Here is a 16795-nt window from a genome sequence, read left to right on the forward strand (position 1 = left end):
ATGTTCATTGGTGACCATAGCAAGGGTGGTTTTAGTGGTGCAAGACAAAATTGCATGGGATGAAGATTGAATAGCAAGAACAAAAGAGTATTCAAAACAGAATTATTTTCTCCTTTAGATATCATAGACAGAGTTACTTGGAGCTTAAAAGCTTTTTGAGTGTCCAAATTATGTTTGAGGTCTGAAAAAAATTACTGGTTTCAGAATGCAAAAAGGAAACTGCAAAATTAAATTAAGACATGTTTAATTAAATATCTCCAAAATGTAACATTGTTTCAACTTCATTAATCTTTAAATTTAATGTTCATAAAAACTTCATTACATGTAGAAATAATTTATTGGTTATATTTTTAATTTTGCAACATTCTTTTGTATGTATGTGCAATGATTGCTGAGAAATCACAGCCAATTTTAAGTTAACTGTATCTTGCCACTCAGTAGTATCAGAAGCAAAAATTTTTTAATGCATTTAACGTAAGATGTGGGTGCATTTTGTTCTACTTGCTTTTATGTGAGATGGGTCCTCCAAATGTAAGTGATTTTAAGGGCTTTTAGAAGGTCTTAAAATAGTTCTGATGTAGACAACTCTCAAAATCCTTGGCCATGGAAGGAGAGAGAAGTGTTGGATTATACAGAGCTGGAGACAGTAAGGAGGATTTCTTTGTCTTTAAGGAGGGAGAGACATGAGTATGTGAATGTACTGAGGGAGAGAGCCAGTGGAGAGAAGATTGGAGGAGGACCAGGGAGGTGACTGATAGGGAGGCAGGGGGCACAGCTGGAACACAGGTAGCAGAAGAAGACCTAAAGGGGAAAGAAAACCACCTCTACAGAAACAAGAGGAATGTGAGACCCTCTGCAAAGGGGCCCTTATCCTATTTTCTTTTGTTTTTTGTTTTTGTTTTTGAGATGGAGTCTTACTCTGTTGCCCAGGCTAGAGTGCCAGGGCACGATCTCGGATCAAGTGGCAGCCTCCGCCTCCTGGGTTCAAGTGATTCTCCTATCTCAGCCTTCCAAGTAGCTGGGATTACATGCCTGGCTAATTTTTGCATTTTTAGTGGAGACGGGGTTTCACCATGTTGGCCAGGCTGGTCTCGAACTCCTGACCTCAAGGGATCCTCCTGCCTTGGCCTCCCAAAGTGCTAGGATTACAGGCGTGAGCCACTGCACCCACCCCCTTGTCCTGTTTTCTATCTCAATCACAACTATTGCCAAGTGATGGGGGTATCTTGTAGAATCTCAGCAGTCACTTGGGGACTCCAGTTACCTGAGCAGATGGCCGTCCTTCATGTCACCATTGTCATTTCCCCATTCACGAGGGATGTCCACCCAGCCTCCCTCCACAGGGGCTGGCCAGAGAAGGTAATTCATCCGTGTCGCACAGATACACATCCTAATACTCCAGTTCTCACCACCCCTAAATCTGTGGGCTGAAGTATCTGCCTACAAACCCTAGCCAGCTCCTTGGTACATTCCCTCTTAAGTGTCCCTTTTTCATCCCCTCCTTCTTGTGGCTCTTGATGCTCCCAGAGTGAAAACCTTCTACCCAAATGGCCCAGATTAGGGGGACAGGTGTTAACACAAGATGTGGGTGCATTTTCTTCTACTTGCTTTTATGTGAGATGGGGCCTCCAAATATAGGTGTTTTAAGGCCTTTTTGCCCATTTAAGCACCTTCCTCCTGGAAGGTAGAATTGAGTTTTTAAATGATCCCCTATTTTTTATTATTCAAAATAGAGAATTCCCGCATTCACACAGGTACTCAAGAGTTGACTGTGGACCTGCAGATCAGAGTGTATAGTTCATTTGGTGCGTTCATCATGTGAGTCCTCAGCGTCATTCTAAGCAGATTTTCAGTTGTAGGCAGGGATGGCTACTGCACTGTTATTTTAAAAACAAAAATCAGGCATCCACTTAGGACTTTGTGAAAGGAAACCCTGGGCGTCCTGAAATGGCCAGATAGGGCTATTTTTCCAGTTTTCCAAGGTGCAAAAGGTAGCGTCGATTTCTGCTCTGGCCCTGTGACTCCTTTCATAGTACCATGCAAAGTTGACTGCCCCTGACACTGACGAGGCTCCGTGTTCTGTGAGGACACTACCGACTGCACACTCAGATGTGCAAGCATTCCTGAAGAACACGGGACACAACAGACCCTCCTGGATGAAAGATGCCTTCTGATTTCTGATTGTGGCCCCAGTTGAATCAGGTGTTTTGTGTTTGAGTTTCTCTAATGCCAAAAAAAGCATTTAATTCCATAGCTGAACTCAGTGTTTGACACAGTGGAAATGAAACAGCCACATCATATCCTGTAAGTATGTATTGACTATATACTGTGTGCCAGGTATCGTGCTTTGCAATGAGGACATGACCAGAAACGATGTCTGACTCCCAGGAACTTACAAACTTGCGCAATGCTTCTAAAATTGCCAATTTGTAAACTATTTTTAGGAATGGCTAGAAAAGAATCACCTGTGAAACTTCTGTGAAAATACAGATTCCTGGGCCCCATGTCCAGAGATACAGATTGAGTAGGTCTGGGGTAAGGACTGGGAATCAATATTTTCAGCAAGCTTTCTAGGCAGTTCTGATGGCAACTGGTTTGTGAAGCACTCGTTTGGTGGGATAAAAAGTTTTACTTTCCAGGCTGGGCGCAGTGGCTCACTCCTGTAATCCCAGCACTTTAGGGGGCTAAGGCAGGCGAATCACCTGAGGTCAGGAGTTCGAGATCAGCCTGGGCAACACGGTGAAACCTCGTCTCTACTAAAAATACAAAATTAGTCAGTCCTGGTGGCACATGCCTGTAATCCCAGCTACTCGGGAGGCTGAGGCAGGAGAATCGCTTGAACCTGGGAGGCGGAGGATGTGGTGAACCAAGATTGTACCATTGCACTCCAGGCTGGGCAACAAGAGTAAATCTCCGTCTCACCAAAAAAAAAAAAAAAGAAAAAAAAAAAAAAGTTTTACAAATAAGTATTTTAGTAACATGTTGACAAAGATAGGTAAATAGAATTTTTTCTATCCATGGTTTGGTCAAAACAGTTGCTTTTATATCACATAAATACAATATTAGGAAGACTGAGTAAAACTTTTATGAAACTGTTAGAACTGACAGGTATTTTGGCGTCATGTCTCTCTCTATAAGCTGTCAGAGTTTGCCTGAGCCCTTTTCTTAAAAGGTCCCCACCTCCCAGCCCCAGACACCCTTTGGTAGGCTTCTTGCCAGTGTCCTTGATTGACAGCAAGATCTCTCTCTTCCATTTTATTTCAACTATGCTGCATTTTTTTCCAGATAGATAATTAAATATCTTCAAGGACTGGGTGTCTCTATGTCAGGTAGACTCATGGGTGTCTACTTGAGCATCTACAATACTCAAGTTCTTGTTTAAATGATTTTAGCATTTTTGATACAATGATTGTGTCTTTCTGATCTTTTACAATATTTTTTATTTGTTATCACTTTCTTACAGGCCTGGGAATGGAGAATATTGGTGGAATCTTTGTGGTTCTTATTTGTGGCTTAATCGTGGCCATTTTCATGGCTATGTTGGAGTTTTTATGGACTCTCAGACACTCAGAAGCAACTGAGGTAAACTTTCAAAGGGGTGTGATCCATAGTGTTGGCAGATGGGGTGAAGTTCATCGACTCATGCACATATAAAGTCATTTCTGACGCTTCCCACAGGAAGTGCAGCGAAGAGAATCCCAGTGCCCAGCAGAGGGGATTTGGCTCAATGCTTCAGTACTTAGTAATTATGCAGCTACAGAAGGGGCACTTAACCTCGCCGGGCTTCAGTTTTCTTTGAAACAGCCCAGCCAATACGCATGCGAAAAAGCTTTTATGAACAACAAAGCCGTCTAGAACTATCCTTTAAGATGTAGTTGAGAAAAATAGGTGAAAGTACCAGGTTACTACGGAAAAGACAACCTCAGTCCTTCCATTTCGAGTATGTTTTTGCCTTGCAGGGAAAGATCCTTAGAGATATCCCGACTCAAGAATTTTATCCAAGAATTTTATCTCCCTTCTCGGGGATTTTGAATAAGTTCAGTTCCCCAGCTGTGGCTGAGGGACAGGGTGAACATAAACTTTACCCAGCTTCAACAGTTGGAGAAGAGGGAAGAAGATGTTATCCTGCTCTTCTTCCAGCCCACCCCAGGGAAGATATATAAATCCTTACATGTTAATTGCATTATTAGATTTTTTTTTTAAAGTTACATTAGCCTCTATCTCAGTCTCCCAACTCTGAATCTTCCTAAAACCTTTCCTAATTGGCACTGGGGAAATATCTCACAGCAGGACAAACAGTGCCGCTGGAAGTCTATGGAGTCTGGCCTCACATGGGGCCTTAACACAACACTGCCTGCCAGTCCTGGTCCTCTGTGCTCAGCCCCTTTGCTGTCTCCTTGTAGGACTTCCATGCTGTTGCCCACTCCTCAAGCTTCTCTGCTTCTGCATGCATAGAGCTTCATTTTACTTCCCATCTCCCAAGAAATCAGGAGTGGCCAGCCCTGAATTAAAACCCCCACTAAGCATCTCCCCACAGCTCAGCCACCCTGCAGCTGCAGCAGATAGCCCAGTCCTTCTGCTGTCTCTTCCTTGATCCTGTCTTTCCTCAGCTACTCCAGGATTATCCTCTTTCTCCCCTGTATTTTTTTTCTGCCTGTTCTTTCTCCAATCCACAATTATGAACGCGTCTGCCGTCTTTCAACATAATAGGAAGATTACTATTGCTTGCTCTATCCCTCTCCTCTTCCAAACCAAGGGGATCCAGCTGAGAGAATCTCAGTCTCTATCTCCTCACCCCCATTTTGGTCCGAAACCCAGGGCAGCCTGTCTTCTCCCTACCCCTGCACTGAAAGGCCAGTGCTTAAAGGTCTGACCCCTCTCAGTGGACCAAACCAAAGAGAATCTATTGGGCCTTATTGGACTTCGGTGTGTCTCTTGATGATGGGGATACTTTTTTCCAGAATCCCTTTTCCCTTGCCTTGCATGGCACCCAGATTCTTGGTTCCCCTCGTGTTGCTGTCTCCAGCTTTACTGGCTTTCTCCTTTTGCCCACCCCTTAAAAGGTGGCAGTCTTACTTATTCCCTAAGACCTAGTTTAAGTGTTCCCTTCCTCTTGAATCCTTCCTCATTTCTCCTGCTGTGTCTCAGCAATTGGTCATCCTCCTTCTTCTTGACACCGCTGTAACCTAGGCATGAACCACTTACACACCACATTGCAATTATTTTGGTATCAGCCCCCAACTAGAGGTTGAGCTGCCTGCAGTAAACACTGTGTCATTTATCCCTATGCTTGACACACAGTAGACAGTCAATAAATCTACATTATTATATTATTGTCACATGTAATAGATTAGGCAGGTGGTACTATTTTTATTGTAGTTATTATTAGAAGAAGAGAGGTTAGGTGACTTGCCAAGAGTCTCTGCTATTTAGTTAACAATTGATGGGGTCCTATAATCCAAGTCGGGAAAACTAATGTAGGCCATATTCCATTAAGTGACATCACCTCTCTATAACCGCTTCACATTTTGTTATTCTCCCCCAAAGCTCACCCATGGTCTGGAAGTACATTGACAAACTCAGCAAGTAGTTGGAGCACTCCAAATAGCTAAAATAAAGAGTCACTGCTGTGTTAGCGATTTGGTTATGGTAGAACAACTGTCCCATTTATAGAATTGGAAGAAAGAACGTGAAAGAACTGAGGACTTCTGCTCCCATATGGTCTAGGAAAGTGTCCTTTCAACTCAGAGTAGGGCACTCAGCAGAGCATGTGCAGGCTTGGAGTTGATAGGTATTGGTCCAAATTCAGAGTCAGCTATTAGTCAATTTTTGGCAATATGCATAACTTCTCTGAGCCTCCATTTCTACATTTGTGAAATGGATATAATAATAATAGTAATCGTAGTAATACAGGCCCATCAGCCGGGCACAGTGGCTCACGCCTGTAATCCCAGCACTTTGGGAGGCCGAGGCGGATGAGTCATGAGGTCAGCAGTTCAAGACCAGCCTGGCCAACATAGTGAAACCCAGTCTTTACTAAGAAATACAAAATTTAGCTGGGCGTGGTGGCGCGTGCCTGTAATCCCAGCTACTGGAGAGGCTGCGGCAGGAGAATCACTTGAACCCAGGAGGCGGAGGTTGCAGTGAGCTGAGATCGCGCCACTGCACTCCAGCCTAGGCAACAGAGCAAGACTCTGTCTAAACAAACAAACAAACAAAAAATACAGGCCCATCTATATTCTCTTTTTTTTTTTTTTTTTGAGATAGAGTCTCACTGTTGCCCAGGCTGGAGTGGAGTGCAGTGGCAGTATCTCAGCTCACTGCAACCTCCGCCTCCTGGCTTTATGTGATTTTCCCCACTCAGCCTCCCGAGTAGATGGGATTACAGGCACACACCACCACACCCAGCTAATTTTTGTGGTTTTAGTAGAGACAGGGTTTCACCATGTTGGTCAGGCTGGTCTTGAACTCCTGACCTCAAGTGATTCGCCTACCTTGGCCTTCCAAAGTGCTGGGATTACAGGTGCCCAGCCCTCTCCTGTATTCTTCATCCACAGTTCTGAAACCTAAAAAGCTGGGAGAGTTCCAAGTTCCTTGTAAGTTTGATGCAAATGCACTCAGTGGTGACTTCGCTTGACTGATGTTTGTGGCCTTTATCACACACGGTGTGAGTGTACGTACATATTGCTACAGGAATATTAGTGGGTTTGCATTCAAGTCTGCCCCAGACCCACTGGGTGTGATACATACCATACTGTTTGTGCATTGTATTACCCTCCTCTTGTTTTTGTTATCTTGAGGATACATCCATCTCCAGCTATAACCGGTTGGCTAAAAGAAACAGGAATCTTCAGCCTAAGGAACAGAATGTTCATAGAGACATGGTAGCCTTTTCAGATACTTGAGAGACTGACATGTGGTGGAGGAATTATTTATTTGGTAGACTTCAAGGTCCAAATTTAGCTGGGATCAATGAATGAAAATTTCAGGGACAGAAATTGTTAGCTGGGTAAAAGGAAGCAGCATTTAATGGAAATGTGCAAAAAAAAAAAAAAAAAAAAAAAAGGGAGATCATTGTCTTTGAAGGTGTTCATCAAAGATTGGAGACCAGCTGGTGGGGCTCTTGAATATTATGGTATGGAGGGTGTTTGGACATTAAATGGGAGTGGAGTGAGGAGATGGACTGAAAAGCCTTTATTATCTTCATACCTAACATGACACGATTCTGTGACCGCTGTCCCCCTCATCCCCCATCCCAGCGAACTAGCAAGGGGCCCGCGGTGGCTGGTTGAGGGGCTGGGCCCTGACCTCGCTATCTCCTCCAGGTGTCCGTCTGCCAGGAGATGGTGACCGAGCTGCGCAGTATCATCCTGTGTCAGGACAGTGTCCACCCCCGCCGGCGGCGCGCGGGAGTCCCGCCGCCCCGGCCCCCCATACCCGAGGAGCGCAGGCCCCGGGGCACGGCGACGCTCAGCAACGGGAAGCTGTGCGGGGCAGGGGAGCCCGACCAGCTCGCGCAGAGACTGGCGCAGGAGGCCGCCCTGGTGGCCCGCGGCTGCACGCACATCCGCGTCTGCCCCGAGTGCCGCCGCTTCCAGGGCCTGCGGGCACGGCCGTCGCCCGCCCGCAGCGAGGAGAGCCTGGAGTGGGAGAAGACCACCAACAGCAGCGAGCCCGAGTAGTCCCGGCGGCCACAGGACGCAAGGAGGCGGGGCGGGGCGGGCACTGCTGTCAGCCGCGAGCCGGGACTTGTACAGCGTCGACACCTCTCCGGATTTCGGAGCCAGTCACTTTTCCAAAAGATCAAGGAGCCTGACGCCCCAGCCAGAGACCGCGCCCGGTCAGGCAGCGGGGTCCACCCGGAGACGTTGCACCCAAGTGGCAAAGGACGGCCCTCCCTCCTGGGCACAAAGACACATCTTCTCCCAGCGGGCCTTTCCCTCTCGCCAAAATAACAGAGTATAGGGTGGGGGGTCCCTACCCAGACCAGTCCAATGAATTGGTGGAATCATCAGCTGAATTCCCCCTAGTCAGAGGCCAATGTACCCTCTGTCTAGTTCTTACCGAAAAAAAAAAATTAAACTAAACAGGGAAGTTTTTCATTTCTGGATTTGTATATTTTTGTTAATGTTCTTTTCCCTTTCCTCCTCTCTGTTTCTTCTTTGTCATCTTCTCAGTTATGTTAATTTGTTTTGTGTTTTTTGGAGGGGGAGGCTGGGTTAGGGAATGGAAGCCTAAATAATCCCCATTTCTTCTTCTTCCTGAATTTTGGGATATTGCGTTACCAGTGCATCCGATTTCAGGTGCTTAACTCTCCTTTCTGTATGGTGATTGGGGGCCTGCAGGAGCACAAGAGAAGGGGTCTCGGGAAGAGTCAGATGGAGAGTCTCAAAAGCATTGAAGTAAAGTTGTAGATGCCAAAAAGCAATTAACTCATCGGATACTCAGAGAGACCTTGAAACGCCTGGGATGTCAAGGGTTAATCTGTCTTTTCTTTCCCTTTCTCTTTCTGACTTTCACTGTTACTGTGTTTGATTTGATCTTTTTGTGAATGTAGTCTCTGAAGACAGACAGGGGAGGAGAACAGAATGCACAAAGTGTCCTAGGACTTCGTTTAAGGAGCGGAAAGAGTGGGTAGAATTTTCCCATACCATGGCCTTGGCTTCCCGTGGAACATGCTGTTCACAGAGGAGGAAGGACTGGGCCACGCCGTTGGTATGGTGCATACTTTGTCAACTGCATCTCTTTTCAACCAAACTCAGTGGCTGCCTATGAAGCCAGACCCCCAAGACTATCAGTCATGGATTGGGTAGTTTCTTGCTACTTAGATGTGAGACCTGGGTGCAAGTGTATGTGTGTGTATGTGTGCGCGCGTGTGCGTGTGTGTATTTATTCCATAGAAAGACCTTAAGTAATCAAGAATTTGCTAGGTTCCTGGGAGAGAGGTGGAGTCTCCTAGTCAATACACAGTCCTGGGAACCAGGAACTCCTGAGTCCTAACCTCAGCTTGAGCAGTAGCCCCCCACCTTGTATGACTTTAGGTAAAGCATTGAACTTCTGTTCCATCCACCAAATAGGAGTTACTGATGCTGTCCAGGTTACCAGGTGACTGCTAGTGACTGCTCTCCATGTGAGAAGTTTGCAGAGTCCAGAGCACACGTGTGATGGGAGGGGCGAGGCTTTCTGCAGCTGCTTGACCTTTGCTTGACTTCACCAATGAGGAGTTTCACGCAGAGAGTTCTCATTGGCTGATGGAAAACAAATTCTATGCAATTTCCGGTTGTAAACTTAGCAAATTCAGAGAGAGAGAAACAAACAGCCACTACCACCACCTCCACCTCCACCACCTTGAATGGAATTGTCCTCACTTTTGTTGCTGTTGCAAATGTACTAAAATAAAGACATCTTTGGAAGATGACGAGCTTAATTCATGTTTTTGCCATTTGGGTTGGTCGGCATCCTCTTTATGCCAGGACAGTTAGTTAGGGCTGCCGTCCTGGGGGCCGAACGGTACCCTGATTATTCCTGTGAGGGATACTCATTTTGTCCTCACCTGACCTCACTCATGAATTTGAATCCTTTATCTTTTTTCTCTTTAACCATCAAATGACAACAAGCTGTGCAAGACACGTGGGTCTTTTTTTTAAACCTTGCCTTGATCCTCGTGGAGAAACATGGATTTGGTGGGAAGGGCACCTGAAGGCCGGCTGACCACAGACCCCAATGGTGCCACTGTGCTCCAACCTGCAGCTCCATCTCATGCTTCTGACAACGTGGTTCCTACTGTCAGATCACATTTGGGGCGGGAAGGGTGGTTTTTTAAAAAAACTCGTTTTTATGAGCAGGCTATCTTGATCAATAGCAAACTTTTTTTAATGGATTAGTGAAATAAATGTCCCTATGCATCATTTATAGTCTGTTTCTTTCTCCGTGTGGAATCAAGATAAGACTGCCAGCGCTAGATGGTTTCTGTTAGCTGCTGAGACAAGGGCCGCACCTCGCTCGAGCTGGTGGGTGAATTTGCAACCAGCTAGTACCCTTCCTTGGTTTGTCTCCACTTTTTATCTGTTGGTTGTTGGCTTTCTTTTCCATTCTGTATTTTCTATCTGACTCTGTATACTGTATAAAGCAGTTTTTTCTTGTCTGTTTATCTTTCTTCAACTGGAATATTTACAATAAAACAGAAACAAACCCTGAAATGTTAGTGATGGATGAAAGCTGTTTGGGTTTAGAAAGTATGGTTTAGTGTGTCTAATATCCAGGTACTAGACTTGAAGAGCAAATAAAATCATAAACCCACTCTCTGTCTTCCCCTCCACCTGCCCTCTCTCTCTCCCTCTCTCCACCTCCCTCTCTACTCCCCCACCCGCTTTGGCTCTTTGTTCAGATCCCAGAAAAGTCTAGGTGGCTTCTTTCAATTTTTAGTCCTAGGAGCCAGAGCCAATCCACCCCCCATCCCCAAAAACGGATACATATGTTAATGAAGTTCAGGATTCCTAGGGTTTTGTCTTCCTAAATGCACTTTCACAGAATAGTCATCTATTGATACCTAGGGTAACTCTAGTCAGATATCACCCCAGATTCCACTGGGAGCTTGAAGATTACATCAATTAAAATATAATACTTTGCTTTATTTCTTTTAATTGCTTTGCAGGGCCCCAACCGTCACAAGATCTCTACCTCAGAACCCAGGTAGAGTGTAAGGTGAGCATGGAGAGGGCCGAAAATCTTTTGGCTTCCTCTCATCCACTGCTCATATGAGAATATTCTTCCTGGGAACGTGCCAGCCAGCTCTCTTATTGGTTAGGTGAGACTGAAATATCATGATAACCAATCCACCTGGGGCCACTCTGTGAAAGTTTCTTAGTTTTGGATTCCAAGGAGTTTAGTTTTCTTTTGGAATCCAAGGGGGAGCTTCCCCATGGTGTAGGAGTCAAGTACACAAGGCCAGAAAAGGGCTGGGGCGTTTCAGAAACGCCAGATTGGTGGTTTGAGAGAAGCTTGAGAGACCGTTTGTGGCCCTCCCACCAACGGGATGTTCACAGCAAGGTAAAACAGTCTGGAAATGATAAGGGAGATTTGAGTGCCTGACTCGTTGGGGTAATAACAAAGCTCTCTTGGGGTAATAACAAAGAGGCCTGTTTGGAAAATTCAGAGAAGGAATCCTTTCATAAAGATTTTGCTTATAGCTAATGCTTCCTGTGGGATCTTCTCAAAGAGAAATTAAAGCGACCTGAGTAATTCCTTTGCCTTTCCGGGAATGGTGACTTTCTCCCCACAGGCGACTCCCCAAAGTGGCCAGAGAGTGCCCTCAGGAACTGACAACCTGCCCATCCTAAGGTTTGCCTCAAAGGCTGGGGACAGTATGCTCTCCTAAGACTTTTCCCATAGGGGAAAAAGTTGTTACTGGGTGTGGCTTCCAAAGGGAAAAAAAATCCGAATTTTAGAGCCTACATGGTCAACAAGCTTGTTGTAATTTGAGGGCAATCAAGCAAGAGAATCCACCACTGCTGTTAGAACATTATCATTCAAGTTTTATGAATTTCATACTAATTTCCAAATCTGGAGAGTGAATGAAACAAATACGAATGTTAGCATTTGACAAACAGCAGAAGTAATGCTGAGATCAAGAAAGAAAGAAGTCTACGAAGGCAATGAAGTAAAAACTAAGCTCTCTACCAGAAGTGGCAGAAAATTGAGGCCCCAAGAAGGGTCATAAAAAAATTCAGCATATACTATATCCGTAGGTTAACTAAGCATATGCATATAAATATTTCAGTCACCAGGATTTACATGTCACAATGCATGTCAGTGCATTGTGAATGATGGGTGTAGCAACTGAGGGCTTGATCCTATTTACAAGTTAGACTAGATACAGATGGTGGATTACAAATCCCTCTATCATCTGTATTTAGGGCAAAAGATTCTCCTGTAGAAAATTAGCTAAAGCTCCTGCCCACTCTTCAGTATTCCTTGTGCCCAATCAAATGTTGTTTCTTGGTTGTCAGGGAACACTGGCACTTTTCCATAGATTGGTAAGTGACCTGGAGAGGGTATTACCTAGCACCCCGCACCACGTTAGATTTTGCCAGAAATAAGACATAGAAGCAGTGATCTACACTCCGCTTGAAGGAAAAAACTAACCTGTAAGAAACGGAAAAAATATCACACAAAATATAGCAATAAAAGTGCTAGAGTGTGTGGTTTGGAATACTAACCATGTAGAAATTCAGAGGAGCTCAAGATTCTAAGTAGTTGAAAAAGCAAAGGAAGGTTGGGTGGAGGAAGCAGGACTGTTTGCGTGTTTGGGTTGTTAATTAATTTTTTTTTTTATGTCTGGGAAATAAGATCTTGCTCATTGCCCTTGGAGTGAAATATGGTTAATTCATGTTGATGAATTCAGCACCACTCTGATAAAAGATAGTTTGTTATACCTGTTGTTTTGTTTTTACCCACAGCATCCCTTTTTGAGGAATTCTGGCTTTTAAACGATGCTTCTTCCTGTTTGCTGCCAACACTAGAGATTCTCACCACTGTCTCATCCCTTCATTTCTTTAAGTTGTATTAGTGGAATTAGCTGCAGATACAAACAGCCTAGCCCTACAGAATACAGAAAGGCTAACTGAAACAAGCAATGAAACTGTCTGAAGTGGATTGGGAGCTCTTTTTAGAAAAAAAGATCAATGATTTTTAAAATTGGAGGGAAGGAGTAAGAAAACAGGACCGAAGGTGTGGAGCCAGTGTAAAAATTAATACAGAACCAAACGTCCAAATTTCTGCTCTACAGGAACATTTAGAACTGTCTTCCTTTTCAGTCCTTTTAACCATCCTGTTAGTCACAGCACAAGGAGTCTACCTGGAAAGGTATTCTCCTTGGATTGTTCTGATTAGCTTCTTAGTAGCTTTTCCATTAAAAATAATAAAATGTAAGTTCCGTTTCCATCATCTGTAATCCTATAGCACCGAATGGGCTACAAAAGCATTTTAAATCACTAAGATTGGTCAAATGTGAAGGTCAACGGAGAGAAGTCACAAACAGGTGGACAGCACAGGCTGTCATTACCAGGAGACTGTGTGCCCTCAAGCTCAGGTGGTGACAGAACTTTAAAACCTGCGTACAGAGGATCAGATGAGAAATAGTTCAGTATAGAGAGACTTGAAGTTATTTTTCTTTGCTGATTTTTCCCTTATATAAACTAAACTGGTGTGTATGTGTAGTAATTTAGCACAGACCTACAGGTTCCTGCCAGAGTGTGTGTGTGTGTGTGTGTGTGGTGTATGGGTGTGTATATGGGATGTGAGTGTGTGATGTGTGTGCATGAGAGTATGTAGCAGTTTAGCATAGACCTACAGGTTCCTGCCACTGTATGTGTGTGACATGTATATGAGTGTGGGGTAGCATATGTGTGTGTGTGGTGTGTGGGTGTGTATGTGTGTGTGATATGTGAATGTGTGGTGTGCAAGTGTATGAATGTCAGGGTGTGTGTGGTGTGTGTGTGAGTGTGGTGTAGGGTGTGTGGGCGGTATGTGGGTGTATATATGTGTGTGTGGTGTGTGTATGAGTGGTGTAGGGTGTGTGGGGGGTATGTGGGTGTATATATGTGTGTGTGGTGTGTGTATGAGTGGTGTAGGGTGTGTGGGCAGTATGTGGGTGTATATATGTGTGTGTGGTGTGTGTATGAGTGGTGTAGGGTGTGTGGGGGGTATGTATGAGTGGTGTAGGGTGTGTGGGCGGTATGTGGGTGTATATATGTGTGTGTGGTGTGTGTATGAGTGGTGTAGGGTGTGTGGGCGGTATGTGGGTGTATATATGTGTGTGTGGTGTGTGTATGAGTGGTGTAGGGTGTGTGGGCGGTATGTGGGTGTATATATGTGTGTGTGGTGTGTGTATGAGTGGTGTAGGGTGTGTGGGCGGTATGTGGGTGTATATATGTGTGTGTGTGGTGTGTGTATGAGTGGTGTAGGGTGTGTGGGCGGTATGTGGGTGTATATATGTGTGTGTGGTGTGTGTATGAGTGGTGTAGGGTGTGTGGGGGGTATGTATGAGTGGTGTAGGGTGTGTGGGCGGTATGTGGGTGTATATATGTGTGTGTGGTGTGTGTATGAGTGGTGTAGGGTGTGTGGGCGGTATGTGGGTGTATATATGTGTGTGTGGTGTGTGTATGAGTGGTGTAGGGTGTGTGGGGGGTATGTGGGTGTATATATGTGTGTGTGGTGTGTGTATGAGTGGTGTAGGGTGTGTGGGCAGTATGTGGGTGTATATATGTGTGTGTGTGTGTGTGTGTATGAGTGGTGTAGGGTGTGTGGGGGGTATGTATGAGTGGTGTAGGGTGTGTGGGCGGTATGTGGGTGTATATATATGTGTGTGTGGTGTGTGTATGAGTGGTGTAGGGTGTGTGGGCGGTATGTGGGTGTATATATGTGTGTGTGGTGTGTGTATGAGTGGTGTAGGGTGTGTGGGCGGTATGTGGGTGTATATATGTGTGTGTGGTGTGTGTATGATGTGGGTGTAGGGTGTGTGGGCGGTATGTGGGTGTATATATGTGTGTGTGGTGTGTGTATGAGTGGTGTAGGGTGTGTGGGCGGTATGTGGGTGTATATATGTGTGTGTGGTGTGTGTATGAGTGGTGTAGGGTGTGTGGGCGGTATGTGGGTGTATATATGTGTGTGTGGTGTGTGTATGAGTGGTGTAGGGTGTGTGGGCGGTATGTGGGTGTATATATGTGTGTGTGGTGTGTGTATGAGTGGTGTAGGGTGTGTGGGCGGTATGTGGGTGTATATATGTGTGTGTGGTGTGTGTATGAGTGGTGTAGGGTGTGTGGGGAGTATGTGGGTATATATATGTGTGTGTGTCATGTGTGAGAGTGTGGGATGTGTAACAGTTTAGAGTAGACCTACAGGTTCCTGTCACTGTATGTGTGCGTGTGGGGTCGAGGTGTGGTGTCTGTGTGGGTGTATTCGTGTGGTGTGTGGGTATGTATATGTGTGTGAGTGTGGTGTGGTGTGTGTAGAAGTTTAGCACAGACCTACAGCTTCCTCTCAGTGTGGGAGTGTAGGGTGTGTGTGTGGTGTGGGTGTGTATATGTGTGTGTGATGTATGTGTGTAGCAGCTTAGCAGAGACATATAGGTTCCTGTCTGGGTGTAGGGTGTGTGCACCAAGTGGGTGTGTATATGTGTAAGTGTGCAATGTGTGTGAGTGTGTGGTGTGTGTGTGTAGCAGTTTAGCACAGACTTTCCGGCTCCCGTCAGCGTGTGTGTTGTGTGTGTGTGGTGTGTGTGTTGTATGATGTGTGTGTGTGTAGCAGGTTCCTGTCCATGCCCCTAATGTCCCTTTCAAAAGACAGAAGACTTTTCCCATTATTGCTTCAGCCTTTCTCCGTGCTTCTAGGTAACACCGCTGGCTTTGGTCTTCTGGCTTTGGAGGCTTAGTTCTCACTGAACGGTCTTCGATGTAATTTATTTCTAAGCTGAACGCAATGTAGATGCATGAGGTGAAAGGGGTTTTTCCCCATTCCCAGATGAGTGATAAGATGCCTGAGCTGACTTCTTTTTTTTTTTTTTTTTTTTTTTTTTGAGACGGAGTCTCGCTGTGTCTCCCAGGCTGGAGTGCAGTGGCGTGATCTCGGCTCACTGCAAGCTCCGCCTCCCGGGTTCACGCCATTCTCCCGCCTCAGCCTCCCAAGTAGCTGGGACTACAGGTGCCCGCCACCACGCCCGGCTAGTTTTTTTTTTTTTTTTTTTGTATTTTTAGTAGAGACGGGGTTTCACCATGTTAGCCAGGATAGTCTCGATCTCCTGACCTCGTGATCCACCCGCCTCGGCCTCCCAAAGTGCTGGGATTACAGGCTTGAGCCACCGCGCCCGGCCGCTGACTTCTTAAAACTTATTCCCACTCTACCTCCATCAGCTGCAAAAGAAAGTCCCTCTAGCATTAGTAAGTGACTAGAAAAAAGTGTTGTGCCGATAGTGTGATAGAACACAGCCAGAAAGAACCAGAGCAGTGCAGGCCAGCTTTCATTTACACTCCATTCTTATCAATAACCTCATCATTTTAAGCAGAAAATCATTTTCAAAAAGCTCAGACAATGAAATTGTTCAAATTTGGTTGAATTGGCCAATAAAGTACAGAATTCAGAAACATGCTTACTCAGGTAGCCTATCTCTTGTTTTGAATAAAACAGCAAATTTGCTAAAGCTGTCATTATTTTCAGAGGATTCAAAGGTCTCCCCGATTGGGCCCCTGCTGATCTTTCAACCTTCTCCTGACACTTCTTACCTCCCTTCCACCCCACACAGCAGTCAAACCGTATCCCCCACTGCCCCATATTGACCCTCCGCATCCCATGTTCTGGGCCTTTGCTCTGGAAGTTGCCAGCTCCTGGAATGCCCTTCCCATTCATCTCTACACTGCCAAAGCCTACCCATATTTCAGATCTAGCTTAAATGCCACCTCCCTTTTGAAGTCTTCATTGATCCCCATCACCAAGGGAGTAAACAACAACCTCTCCCTCTCCTGAACATTCTCAACCCTTTTTTTCTACGACCCTTATCACCTGCTACGTTAAATTATATGTGACACATATGCTGGCCCCCTTACTCCCACCTACCAGAGTGAGGTCTTTAAAGTATAGAGAAAATCCTTTTTCCATCTTTTATCTTTCACAGTGCATAGGATTCCTGGCACATACTTGGTTTCCATGAATGAATGCATGAATGAATGAGGCAAATTCAACTGAGAGCAAATGCACATAAAAATGCAGCAGGTGTGAAACTGAGTGTCAGGGATATGCTAAT

General features: G+C 45.3%; 1 protein-coding gene across 1 annotated transcript in view; it reads left to right on the forward strand.

Annotated features, from left to right (window-relative positions):
* The window catches only part of GRIK4 (glutamate ionotropic receptor kainate type subunit 4), a 363476-nt gene extending 353277 nt beyond the window's left edge, over positions 1 to 10199 (forward strand). Inside the window, exons 20-21 of the mRNA XM_050759371.1 lie at positions 3464 to 3582; positions 7326 to 10199. Of these exons, the coding sequence (XP_050615328.1) occupies positions 3464 to 3582; positions 7326 to 7682 (476 nt within the window). The 3' untranslated portion in view covers positions 7683 to 10199. The remainder of the gene's footprint in view (positions 1 to 3463; positions 3583 to 7325) is intronic.
* Positions 10200 to 16795: the final 6596 nt, after the last annotated feature.

The sequence above is a fragment of the Macaca thibetana genome, chromosome 14 (genome assembly GCF_024542745.1).
Source record: "Macaca thibetana thibetana isolate TM-01 chromosome 14, ASM2454274v1, whole genome shotgun sequence".
In the NCBI taxonomy this organism is placed as follows: Eukaryota; Metazoa; Chordata; class Mammalia; order Primates; family Cercopithecidae; genus Macaca; species Macaca thibetana.